This window comes from Lepidochelys kempii, chromosome 8 (assembly GCF_965140285.1).
Source record: "Lepidochelys kempii isolate rLepKem1 chromosome 8, rLepKem1.hap1, whole genome shotgun sequence".
NCBI classification, from domain to species: Eukaryota; Metazoa; Chordata; order Testudines; family Cheloniidae; genus Lepidochelys; species Lepidochelys kempii.
The window spans coordinates 50,479,322-50,493,161 of record NC_136387.1 but is presented as its reverse complement, the minus strand read 5'-3'; the positions used below and the strand labels follow the sequence as shown (position 1 = coordinate 50,493,161).

General features: G+C 47.9%; 1 protein-coding gene across 1 annotated transcript in view; it reads right to left on the bottom strand.

Moving 5' to 3' along the window:
• The window catches only part of PAPPA2 (pappalysin 2), a 170,969-nt gene that overhangs the window by 96,416 nt on the left and 60,713 nt on the right, over positions 1 to 13,840 (bottom strand). Inside the window, exons 4-6 of the mRNA XM_073358102.2 lie at positions 8,086 to 8,379; positions 6,626 to 6,818; positions 3,880 to 4,001 (exon numbers count right to left, since the gene is read on the bottom strand). Coding sequence (XP_073214203.1) covers positions 3,880 to 4,001; positions 6,626 to 6,818; positions 8,086 to 8,379 — 609 coding nt within the window. The remainder of the gene's footprint in view (positions 1 to 3,879; positions 4,002 to 6,625; positions 6,819 to 8,085; positions 8,380 to 13,840) is intronic.

Sequence of the window (13,840 nt, the reverse complement as noted above, 5' to 3'; positions counted from 1 at the left end):
TCAGCATGGATTCACCAAGGGCAAGTCATGCCTGATTAATCCAATTGCCTTCTATGACGAAATAAGTGGCTCTATGGATGAGGGGAAAGCAGTGGACATGTTATTCCTTGACTTTAGCAAAGCTTTTGACACGGTCTCCCACAGTATTCTTGCCAGCAAGTTAAAGAAGTATGAGCTGGATGAATGGACTATAAGGTGGATAGAAAGCTGGCTAGATTGTCGGGCTCAACAGGTAGTGATCAATGGCTCCATGTCTAGCTGGCAACTGATATCAAGCAGAATGCCCCAAGGGTCGGTCCTGGGGCCAGTTTTGTTCAATATCTTCATTAATGATCTGGCAGATGGCCTGGACTGCACCCTCAGCAAGTTTGCAGATGACACTAAACTGGGAGGAGTGATAGATACGCTGGGGGGTGGGGATAGGATACAGAGGGCCCTAGGCAAATTAGAGGATTGGGCCAAAAGAAATCTGATGAGGTTCAACAAGCACAAGTGCAGAGTCCTGCATTTAAGACAGAAGAATCCTATGCATTGCTACAGACTAGGGACTGAATGGCTAGGCAGCAGTTCTGCAGAAAAGGACCTAAGTGTTACAGTGGATGAGAAGCTGGATATCAGTCAGTGTGCCCTTGTTGCCAAGAAGGCAAACGGCATTTTGGGCTGTATAAGTAAGGGCATTGCCAGCAGATCGAGGGATGTGATCATTCCCCTCTATTCGGCATTGGTGAGGCCTCATTTGGAGTAGTGTGTCCAGTTTTGGGCCCCACACTACAAGAAGGATGTGGAAAAATTGGAAAGCATCCAGCGGAGGGCAACAAAAAATGATTAGGAGACTGGAACACATGATTTATGAGGAGAGGTAGCGGGAACTGGGATTATTTAGTCTGCAGAAGAGAAGAATGAGGGGGGATTTGATAGCTGCTTTCAACTACCTGAAGGGGGGTTCCAAAGAAGATGGATCTAGACTGTTCTCAGTGGTAGCAGATGACAGAACAAGGAGTAATGGTCTCAAGTTGCAGTGGGGGAGATTTAGGTTGGATATTAGGAAAAACTTTTTCCCTAGGAGGGTGGTGAAGCACTGGAATGCATTACCTTGGGAAGTGGTGGAATCTCCTTTCTTTGAGGTTAAGGTCAAGCTTGACAAAGCCCTGGCTAGGATGATTTAGCTGGGGATTGGTCCTGCTTTGAGCAGGGGGTTGGACTAGATGACTTCCTGAGGTCCCTTCCAACCCTGAGATTCTATTATTCTGTGTGCAGACAATGATGCCATCATATGCACACAGCCACACATAAGCACCAACATACAGTGTGTGCTCAAATGTCTCAGAGCATACAGATATCAAACAAACTTGCGTCTCCATGCATAAATCCTCAGATCCCTAACAGCATGAAGAAACATACATATGTATCCCACCCTACACGCATGCCTGCACAGACGTACACAGGCCTGAACACGCGTATCTAGGAATTTTTCAACAAAATGGTTTTGGCTCATTTGTTGAAACCAAAACCAATGGTTTTGTGGGAATGGCCAGTCTCCATGGATTGCGCGACCAATAAAAAGTTGAAAAAGAGTTTTGACATTGTTGAAATGGGTCACTTCTCCATTGGCTAAACAAAACATTTCAGTTTTTCAGTTCAAAACCGCTTTTTTTGTTTCAAAATTTAACTTCATTTATACTAAAAAAAGTTTCAAAAATGAAAAAAGGTCCAAATCTAAATGTTTTGAAATCCCAAACCAGAATATTTTTCAGTTTATCAGTTCAGAAAAATGTTCAAGCTCTTGACTTTTTGTTCTGATCTGGGAGGGGAAAAATGTTCAAAATCTCAAAAATTCTCACAAGAGAGGAACCCCCGACCCAATCTTATCAAACAGGTCAGTGCAAACATCCCCCCTTTGCACAGAACTGTACAATGACTCAGGCACAAACACATACTCTATATACCTGTGTATCCACAGGAACACCTGCAGACACATGCGTTCATTTTGTCAGAAACACAGGTATACCTGCACACACACACAAACCCACACATGCCTGGACACACAGACACGGACTGCACCAAGCAGGATTCTGTGATTGGTCTCAGTGCCACTGGCATACTAACTATACACCTGCGATGGAGAGAAATTAGCATGAGTTAACTGCCGACACCTCTCACCCTGCATTAGTGCTAGGTTTTGTTCGGACCAGCCTTCCCATTCTTAGGCACAAGCTTACAGAGGAGAAGTTATGGAAACTAGTTTTCAGGCAGATCCCAATGCAGGGCTCATGGCCCTATTAGGTGAGTGCATTCGAGTGAGGAGGAGCAGAGGAGCACACCCGGCTGGCTGAGTGTCATCAGTACAGATGGGCCCATGCTGCCAAGTTTGCCTCTGAATTCTTATTTGATCTCCAAACGTTCCAAGGCTGAAGGGGTCAGGGATTAGATCATTCTCCTAGGCGAAGCAGCACAAAAGGAATTTGATGCTTTTCTATAGGGGCAGCTGGCGGTTCTTCTGTCACAGGGAGTGGTGTAAAGCATTAGGGGCATTCTGGGGTGGGCCAAGGGCAGGAGAGGGCATGGCTGTCTGCTGGCTTGGGATCACCAGCATAATAGTCCCTAGTGGAAGTCCTGTTTATCAGGGACCCATCTCAGCCCTGGAGCAGACTGGGCCGAGAGCCACCTTTGCCTCCACCCCATCAGCGACAGCAAAGCTTGCTCAGGATTGAGCCCTATGCAGTCAGCAAGGGAAACCAACACGGATGTGCTCTGAGCCATGGAAAGAGAAGCTGAGCGCAACCAATTTCAAGTTTACAGACTCTGCTGAAAACACCCAATTTTCCCAAGGCCACAAACAATTGTTCTATTTAGTGCCTATCCAAGGCCTGGACTTGTGCCACTGTCCCCATAAAATCCCCCAGGTTGTGCAGAACTGTTTCTCTCTCTCACCCCAGCTGATACATACTGGTGAAAACAGCACACTGGTGTGGAGAAAAATTTAGCATCTGCTAAGGGGAAAGCCAGTTCTGATCTGCAACGGATGACACGGCCACCTGACAGCCCGGGAAATGGAAAATGCTGAAGCTAACCGCTCCAAATGTTCTGCTGTTTAACCAAATTGGCACAACCTCTTTTTTCCCCTCATTTGTCACTTTCTCTGATTGCGAGAGAGGTTTCCACCCCGCTCCAGTCTCGAGCGGAAGTTTCCAGTGACACCATGAAACCCTTGGCTCTTTCCTATGCCAGGGGCATGTGCATGCCAGTGTGATTCATGCTGTAACTTGTCTGGTAGGCAAGGCCAGGGGCAAGATAACCTGCCCCAGGGTGCTTTTTAAACTGACCTCCCTGGCTCATAAACACTTGAAACTGGATACACCTATCAGTTCATCCCATCCATCCTGTTGGTGGGGAAGAAGGACTGTTCCCTACGCTGTGTTCTCCAGGGCTCTGCTTGGACCTAAATGATCCAAGAAATGAGATTCTCACCAACACCTCAGGAAGAGTATGCCACTCTCTGTGGCTGGATCAAAGTCCATGGAAGGCCAAGAGAAGGCTCCTATAGGGTTTGATCCAAAGCCAAAGAGGTGGGTGCACCATACACTGTTTTTTCTTTTGGTGACATCAGACCAACTGAACAGGTTTCCAGGTGCCTCTTTTCTCTCTCCAACACCCTCCTGGGAAGCTGTTAGTAACACTGATGAGCTCCCTGCACCCCAAAGTTGCTGGTATCTCCGGTATGGTCCCTGGGAGCTGAGCTTTACCTTATGCAATCTTCTACCAAGAGGATATTTAAATTTAGATAGAGCAGAAAGATATGGAAAATTGGGTCTCAGATGATCTCATCTCCACCGAGCGGAGTGGCAGTCACTGTGAATGAGAGAGGACAAGGCACTTTACCTACTGCCTCCTCAGGGGTCCAGTAGCCGGAGGAGTCACAGACTCGAGGGGAAGAGGCCTCATGCACATACTGGCTGAAAGTACCATCTTCAGCACAGTCCCCGCAGAGAGTGCTGGGGTCCCTGCAGAACAGAGAGAGAGAGAGAGAATGAGAATGAATGAGGAAGACTCTTTTCCCCCCCAGTTTCTGATCAGACTTGGACTCTTCTCACTCAATCCCCAACTTGGCATGACATGGGAAGCCCATAAGAGCCAGCTGCTTGGCTTGCTTGTTCTCACAGCCAGCTCTGGCAGAGGCTGGAGAGGGAAAGGGAAACCTTCTGGTTAAGGTACCATACTGGCGATCTGGGTTGGATCCCCAGCTTATCTACAGATTCCCCGTGTGATCTCAGACAGGTCAGTAAACGCTCTGTGCCTCAGCTTCCCCTCTCAAAAATGGGGAGAATAGCCTTTCCTGTGTCTGCCTTGACTATTTAGACTGTAAGCAGTCTGGGCCAAAGTACGTCTCATACTATGTGTACGTACAGAGCCTGGCACAAGTGGAGCCATGCACTCAGCTTTGGCCTCTAGATGCCCCCATAATACAAATAAGCGATCATGTTTAATTAAAGTGTCAGCATTAAGCTAACGAGGGACCAGGGCAGTATTTCCTGCTCTAAAGACAATGTCAAAACATTCCATTCAGTTAGTCCTGAACGCGCTGCAGTATTTTTCAATCATAAGCCTCCGCTTTCCTTCTCGGGCCATTCTTTTAATGATGCAAGCCCATTTGATGGTTCAGACACCTGTCTGTGCCCTCACTGTGTGACATATACAGTGCTGTTCTGGCTCCCAAATGGCATATGAGCCATTTGGTGCAGCTAGGGAGCAATTATTCCCTAATTGGGCAGGATGTCCTCAGACATCGATTTTCTATGAATTAAAAGGCATTTGAAAGGCCAGATTTGTAAAATGCTTTCAGGGGGATGCGAGACTTCACTCACCTTCGCAAAGGGCTTTGAGCTGGTAGCTGTTAGAGAAGTATTATTCTTATTCTTTTGCAAATGGCTTATGGGCACAACCGCTTTGCACTGCCATTGTAACTCACAGTATTCACAAGCTGCTAAGCTTTGTAAGACCCCAAATGAAGACAATATTTAAGCCCTAGTCACCTAAACAATTAAACATGCTTAATTTTCAGGATGTGTGTAAGTCCCATTAAAGTCAATGGGACCGAAGAAGCACATGCCTAAAGATGAGCGCATGCTTAAGTGCTTTGGTGAACATGGATGGACTAGTGAATCAGGGCCTCGGCTACTGTCAGTCTCAGGTCTATACAAACATTTCCCAGGGCATTAATAAAGAAAAGGACAGATTACATACAGTCCTCTCCAAAGCCCGCTGAAGTCAAAGGGAGTAATAAATAAATATTACCAAGCTCTTATATGACGCATTTCATCAATAGGTCTCAATGCTCTTTATGCAGGACAAATATCCTTACCCCCATTTTACAGATAGGAAAACTGAGGCACAGAGAGGGGAAGTGACTTGATCAATGTCACCCAGCAGGCCAGTGGCAGAGCCAGGACTAGACAGCAGGTCCCTGGAATCCCAGTCCAGTGCTCTATCAATTGGGCCACACTGGGTTTTCACTGACTTCATGATTAGGACCCTGGCCTATGCGATTTTTAAAAATGTATGCGATGCCAATTCTAGAGCAATAACCAGCTGCCGATCTTGAGCGCTTCCCAGCTCAGGGACTCAGAGGATTTAATTATTAAATATTCAGTTAGTGTCGACGATATGTGTAAACTTGAGTCCCTGACGTTAGGCACCTTAGTCAGGCACTCAGACAAAAGAGGCCTGATCTTGAGAACAATGAGTCTCCACAATTCCAGATGAATGTGACTGTTCAGCACCCCTGAAAGTCAGGCTCCTTTTAGTCAGGTGCCTAGCTAGGAACTGAAGGGGCTAACTTAAGATACTGACATCTGAAAATATTACTGACGTGCTCGAAGTCACAAAGCAGGGATCCAAATCCCAACATTCTGGCTCCTGGTCCTGTGCGTTAACCACAAGACCATATTCCCTTCTCATAAATCAGTAGTTTATCCAGTAAGTGCTAAGCAAAGCCCTTTTTTCATTCAGTAATTGCGCTCTCAGGTTGCATTTGGCATTGTCTCCTGATGGCACACAACCCTTTGGCACTCTCTCTGAGCCCCCCCAATAGTGGAATGCTTTTCGGAGGATGCTTGCTTGACACCCCAGCACACACTGCCATCACAGTAGTAAACTTGTAACCAGGCGTTTTTTTCTAGTGAACGTAACTGGGGGGGTTGCCTCGTTCCTCTATTTCTACAAGGCAGCTGCACAAATAGCTGCCCGCTCTCCACCCACTCAAAACACACACACACACAAAAACCAGGCAGGGTCTGCCAGTTGGCAAAGAGATTGAGGGTTTTGCCAACTCATCTTCATCACCTTCACTAACTTTTGAAATTCCCTGGTTCAGTGCCAAATGACTTTTCCTAGGGAACCACGGACAAATAAATGGTGACAGGCAATTCCCAGTGGAAGCAAGTACAGGCAGTTGTTTAGGGATCCAGGTATGGGCCAAGGTCAGTGGTAGGACTACAAAACCAGTTCCTGGCCAAAGTGATCTAGAAGAAGCAAGAGGCTATCTGTCAGGCCGGCACGTTTTAATTTATGCCGGTTTTCTGGCATGTTCAGCCAAGCATGGGACCTTCTCAGTGACAATGCCTCTTACCTTTCATAGAGAACGCCACTAATGGGAGGCAGCCAGTGGATGGTGAGGGAGTCTTGGCCCTGCCCAGTGACTACCGGGGGCATGGGGATTGGAGTGGGCTTTCTGCTCTGGCTCCATCGCTGGTACACCAGATCCAAATAGCAATGCATTCGAGCCACTTGGTTGGGGGTAAAACTGTCCGTGCAGTCATCGTCTGAGAGAGAAAGGAGGGAAGGGACTGACTGGTCTGTGAAACATTTTGAGATCCTTGTGTGAAAGGCATTATATAAGTGGTCATTAGCAGTATTAATTACTAAATATAGTCCTGTTTTAAGGCTCTCCTGAAGGAGCCGAGAAGAACACAAATGCCCTGGGCTAGAGAGATTCCCCATGGCTTGTCTTACATGACTCCTCATGTTATTTCTCCAGTCGGCCACAAGATGGCACTATTTCAGCAGCTGTTTGTTTTCCTGACTAGACCTCTCCACAGCACAGGGGTGCTTTCCTGAGCCATGCGGATGGCCAATACCCTTGTTAAGCCAAATAGGGATGAAGCTGTGCGGGAAAGACAAGGGACTCGGAGCATACTGCAAGGTTCTTTTAAAAAAAAATTAACAGATGGATGAAAATCAGTGGCTCTCAGACCTCGTTAAGGACAGAAGGGCATTGCTGCCAGTGACACTGTGTGGCTGCCATGATGAGGCAGGCCAGGCATTTCTGCCTGCTCTGTTGCGCTCCTCCAACACACGCACAGAAGGAGCGCAGAGCCAGAGCCAGTGCCAGTGCTATTGGACTGGCTTCCATGGAGTTATGCCAATTTACATCCTCTGAGCTTCCAGCCCACAGCATGGGCCCATAGCACATCTGATGTAGGATCCTGCATCCAGTGCCTGCCATGACCTGATGCTGCCAGGGAAGGTGAGGAGTCCCAGAAGCCAATCAACCCACTGTGCAATGGTGTGGCTGGTGCGTGGGAAGTGTACTCCTTCCTGAGCCCAGCAGGTGACCATCTTATACCCTGGAGCATGAGATCTGATTGCATTGAGCTTAGCACATGCATAACAGCACGTTATTATCAACCCTAATATTTGCCAGCCAGGTATTGCAAACAGCTCTTCACTCATCAAAGCCGCTGCTGTGTCTAAAGCAGCTCTGCCTCAGAGCTCTAAGTCAATTGGAACTTGGAGTAGTTAGGCCTGAGTAAAAACTCAGTAAGGTCTTTAGGATCTGGCCCATTTCATTGACTGTCAGCAGCAGAACAGATATTGGTTATATGTTTGTATGGCACCTTTTCAGGCCAGCGGCACCACAAAACAGTTGCACAGGGTAATGAATTCAATCGTACCGCTACGCAGTGGTTGTGCAGGCCAAAGCACCAGTCTGTAGGGGCTTAGCTCTTACCCTTGCATCGCTTTGGACATAGGACTCTGGTTTCTTCAGCTGAATTTCTAGCTGATACAATAACAATTCCCTCCAGTTACCTGTGTAGCTCATGTAGTTGTTGAACGGCGTTCCGGAGAAGTGGGCGTGGCCACAAGTGTCGTTGGTAGGGTCTGGATCTCGGCAGAGTTTACTTTTGGGGGTAGGGGCTGTGTCAGCACAGAGGTCTCCGGTCTCCATAGAAGGTGTAGTCTCCCTGCAGGGATCATCACAAGATTCCCTTTCGCTCACTCCCTTAAAGACATGGTAGAGTCCCAGGATATGTCCTACTTCGTGGATCATGGTGTTGGTATGGCCAGGCATGCCATAATAGGCTGGATTGAGGACCACGCCACCTGGAATTGCAAGCGCATTCAGTGTCATTAAGAGAGAGATGCAGGGAAGTAACTACCTCCAACCTCTAATGGTTTAGCCCAGCTAATACTCATGTCTCAGCTTTCTTAGCAATCACAAACAAGGTGTCTGATGCAAGAGGCAAGACAGACTTTCAGGAAGGTTGAAGGCACTCAGTGCCTTGCAAGAGCCGATTGGCCCCTTGCTGGATCAGGTTCTTTGGTATTTCAACACCTGGGTCATCCGATCATTTCAGCTGCTGTTTCCTTTAATGTCTGTTCTGAGATAAAACTCTCATTTACAGCCTTGGGTACCCTCTAAATGTATTCCTGACCTGGTGCATCCAACTGAGATGTGTGATGCTCATGCCATGACAGTCTTGACTCCTCCCCGGAGATTAAGGGCAACATTCAAACCCAGGTGCAGATCCAAAGAAGCTGGTGGAGCAGGGTCTTACACCAGGATTGAATTTGGCCCTTTTAGTGAAGCAATGACTCACCAGCTCAGCACCTCCTGCTGGTTGTCTTGGGAATTAGTGCTTCCAGACCAGAGCACCCTCTGCAGGCCGGTGTCTCGCCCGCTGCTGGCCCCCATGTCCCTCCTGGACCCTACTGCCCCTCTCCCTCAGGGTTCTGCCCCCAGCAGTAACCCACAATCAGGGTCTCCCCGCCCAGGGGAACCCCCCTACCCTCTATCTCCACCTTGCCTCAGTGGCTACTGCCAGTCACCATCTAGCCCCTGCTCACTGGGGCAGACTGCAGTCTGTAAACCACTCATCATTGGCAAGGCGGGGTTTGATCAGCTGCCTCTGCCTATTCCCAGGCTACCCCTCTGTAGCCCTAATACCTTTCCTGGCCTTTAGGAAGGCCTGCAGCCTGGGGGTTTTCCAGGCTGGAGCTTCCCAGCTCGTCTGGCCGCTCCCTAGCCCTGGTACCCTTTTCTCCCAGGCAGCCAGTCCTCTCTCTGAAGCTAGAGAGAGAGTCTGCTTGAGTTCCTGGCTCACTGGCCTTTTATAGGGTCAGCTATGGCCTGATTGGGATGTGGCCCCAGCTGTGGCTGCCTTCCCAATCAGCCTAGGCTTTTCCCTCAGCCCCAGCCCTCTCCAAGGGCTGGCTTTAACCCTTTTGAGACAGAGTGGGATGACCACCCCACAACAGTCCTGAATCCATGACCCATTTTTTGGGCTTTTCAAGAGCATGAGTCCCAATAATGGCCAATGGGATTTGTGCTCTACCTCACTTGCATGTTTTTGAAAGTCCCGCCCTTTCTGGGCAGTGGAGTTTTCAAGCTGGTGAAAGTTGCGAGACGGAATGCACTGGAACCTGCTGGTCATAACAACAGAAGCGCAAGCATCCCCACTCTATCCCAACAAGACGCCTTAGAGAGATGGCCTGGTTGCTCCACACAAGCAATCCCTGGTGTCTCTGCTGAGACTGCCAACAAAGGTGGAAATTAGATGTGGCTTTTGGGGGCAAGACAGACACCTGCTGACTAGACACAGAACTGAGTCCCACCAACTGGTTCCTCATTGCTTACTGAGCCCCCCATGGAGACACCCAAGTCACTCACACAGAGAGGAATGACTCCAAAGTCAAGCCCCCCACGCCATCCCCTACTTTCATTAAGATTTCAGAGTAGCAGCTGTGTTAGTCTGTATTCGCAAAAAGAAAAGGAGGACTTGTGGCACCTTAGAGACTAACAAATGTATTTGAACATAAGCTTTCATGAGCTACAGCTCACTTCATCAGATGCATTCAGTGGAAAATACAGTGGGGAGATCTATATACATAGAGAACATGAAACAATGGGTGTTACCATACGCACTGTAACGAGAATGATCACTTAAGATGAGCTATTAGCAGCAGGAGAGCAGGGGGGGAGGAGGGGAAAGAAAACCTATTGTAGTGATAATCAAGGTGGGCCATTTCCAGCAGTTGACAAGAATGTCTGAGGAACAGTGGGGGGGGAGGGGGGGATATAAACATTCTAGAGCAATAACCAGCTGCCGATCTTGAGCGCTTCCCAGCTCAGGGTCTCAGATGATTTAATTATTAAATATTCAGTTAGTGTCGACGACATGTGCAAACTTGAGTCCCTGACATTAGGCACCTTAGTCAGGCACATTCCATTCATATTCCGACCTATTCATGATGATGACTTCACCCCCATGAACATGATACAGTTCTGTGGTGACCTAGAATCCTATTTTCGACGTCTCCGACTCAAGGAATATTTCCAACACACCTCTGAACAACATACTAACCCACAGAGACCTTCCTACCAACACTACAAAAAGAAGGATTCTGGGTGGACTCCTCCTGAAGGTTGAAACAACAGACTGGACTTCTACATAGAGTGCTTCTGCCAACATGCACAGGCTGAAATTGTGGAAAAGCAGAATCACTTCCTCCATAACCTCAGCCGTGCAGAACACAACTCTGACATGATAATCAAAAAGGCTGACAAAGGAGGTGCTGTCGTCGTCATGAATAGGTCGGAATATGAACAAGAGGCTGCTAGGCAACTCTCCAACACCACTTTCTACAAGCCATTACCCTCTGATCCCACTGAGGGTTACCAAAAGAAACTATACCATTTGCTCAAGAAACTCCCTGAAAAAGCACAAGAACAAATCCGCACAGACACACCCCTGGAATCCTGACCTGGGGTATTCCATCTGCTACCCAAGATTCATAAACCTGGAAATCCTGGGCGCCCCATCATCTCAGGCATTGACACCCTGTCAGCAGGATTGTCTGGCTATGTAGACTTCCTCCTCAGGCCCTACGCTACCAGCACTCCCAGCTATCTTCGAGACACCACTGACTTCCTGAGGAAACTACAATCCATCAGTGATCTTCCTGAAAACACCATCCTGGCCACTATGGATGTAGAAGCCCTCTACACCAACATTCCACACAAAGATGGACTACAAGCCATCAGGAACAGTATCCCCAATAATGCCACGGCAAACCTGGTGGCGGAACTTTGTGACTTTGTCCTCACCCATAACTATTTCATATCTGGGGACAACGTATACCTTCAAATCAGCGGCACTGCTATGGGTACCCGCATGGCCCCACAGTTTGCCAACATTTTTATGGCTGACATAGAACAACGCTTCCTCAGCTCTCGTCCTCTAATGCCCCTACTCTACTTGCGCTACATTGATGACATCTTCATCATCTGGACCCATGCAAAAGAAGCCCTTGAGGAATTCCACCATGATTTCAACAATTTCTATCCCACCATCAACCTCAGCCTGGACCAGTCCACACAAGAGATCCACTTTCTGGATACTATGGTGCTAATAAGCAATGGTCACATAAACATCACGCTATACCAGAAACCTACTGACCACTATTCCTACCTATATGCCTCCAGCTTTCATCCAGACCACACCACATGATCCATTGTCTACAGCCAAGCTCTACGATACAACCACATTTGCTCCAACCCCTCAGACAGCGACAAACACCTACAAGATCTCTATCAAGCATTCTTACAACAACAATACCTACCTGCTGAAGTGAAGAAACAGATTGACAGAGCCAGAAGAGTACCCAGAAGTCATCTACTCCAGGACAGGCCTAACAAAGAAAATAACAGAATGCTACTAGCCATCACCTTCAGCCCCCAACTAAAACCTCTCCAACGCATCATCAAGGATCTACAACCTATCGTGAAGGACGACCCATCACGCTCACAGATCTTGGGAGACAGGCCAGTCCTTGCAACAGAACCACTAACCCAGGAACCTATCCTTGCAACAAAGCCCGTTGCCAACTGTGCCCACATATCTATTCAGGGGACACCATCATAGGGCCTAATCGCATCAGCCACACCATCAGAAGCTCATTCACCTGCACATCTACCAATGTGGTATATGCCATCATGTGCCAGCAATGCCCCTCTGCCATGTACATTGGTCAAACTGGACAGTCTCTACGTAAAAGAATTAATGGACACAAATCAGATGTCAAGAATTATAACACTCAAAAACCAGTCGGAGAACACTTCCATCTCCCTGGTCACTCAATTACAGACCTAAGCGTGGCAATACTTCAACAAAGAAACTTCAGAAACAGACTCCAAGGAGAGACTGCTGAATTGGAATTAATTTGCAAACTGGATACAATTAACTTAGGCTTGAATAGAGACTGGGAGTGGATGGGTCATTACACAAAGTAAAACTATTTCCCCCTGTTTATTCCCCCCACACACACACACACACACTGTTCCTCAGACGTTCTTGTCAACTGCTGGAAATGGCCCACCTTGATTATCACTGGAATAGGTTTTCTTCCCCCCCCGCTCTCCTGCTGCTAATAGCTCATCTTAAGTGATCACTCTCCTTACAGTGTGTATGGTAACATCCATTGTTTCATGTTCTCTGTGTATATAAATCTCCCCACTGTATTTTCCTCTGAATGCATCCGATGAAGTGAGCTGTAGCTCACGAAAGCTCATGCTGAAATAAATTGGTTAGTCTCTAAGGTGTCACAAGTCTTCCTTTTCTTTTCATTAAGGTGTTTGCTTCTTTCTTGAAAACTGTATGTGGGTTTAATGCTTACAGAAGTCACAGGGCTAACAGCCCTGGTCAGAGCCAAGCATAGTACAAGCACGTGAGCATTCCCCGGGCCCTGTTCCAACGCACGGCAACCCTGACCCTCAGCGCCCTCTCTCCTCTTACAGTTCCAGGGCTGTAGTAGCACTGGTTCCGAATTTCCCACTGGGAACATTTTCCAATGGAAAACTGCCTCCCTGGCCCCAGTGAAAACTTTTGCAGAAAATCTTGGTTTCTTTTGACATTTTCCAGGTTTTCAATGAAAAAAATTTACAAAACTAAATAAGTTTTTCTTCCCTCTGCCCCTTCCTGCTTTTTCCTTGTTTCCCTTTTTTCATTTTGCTGCTGGAAAAGGAGGGAAAGGAAAAAAAGAGAGGGAAAAACCAAAAGCCAAACACATTCTTAGGGCCAGCAATGCTGTCTGAGTGTCCGTCCATACTGCATGGCGGACGTGACTGCAGTGCCTGCAGACAGACTGGAGACAGCTTTACTCTAGCTAGCTCAGCTACCAGTAGCAGTGAAGCGGTAGCAGCCTGCCCATCAGTACAGGCCGTACAAGCCTCCCAGAAATGCTGGGTAATTATTCCCATGGCTAGCCCACGCGGAACCCCGTACCTCCACGGCCTCACTACTCCAGTACCCGAGCTAGCTACACTTAAGCTGGCTTGGATGTGCCTGCACGTGCTCCAATTCCACCCCGTGATTACAGGGTAGACATACCCCAGGGCAAGCTTAAACTCTACTCTCAATGGACGAATCTGCTACTCTACCTCATGGCTCTGCCTCTGCTATCGCAACACCGGTTTGCCAGCTGCAGTACCAGTGTGGCTTGTGTTTGCCTCAGCCCTCGGAAGTGCAGGCATTTCTTCTGAGGGAGGGCATGACTCTGACCTCAG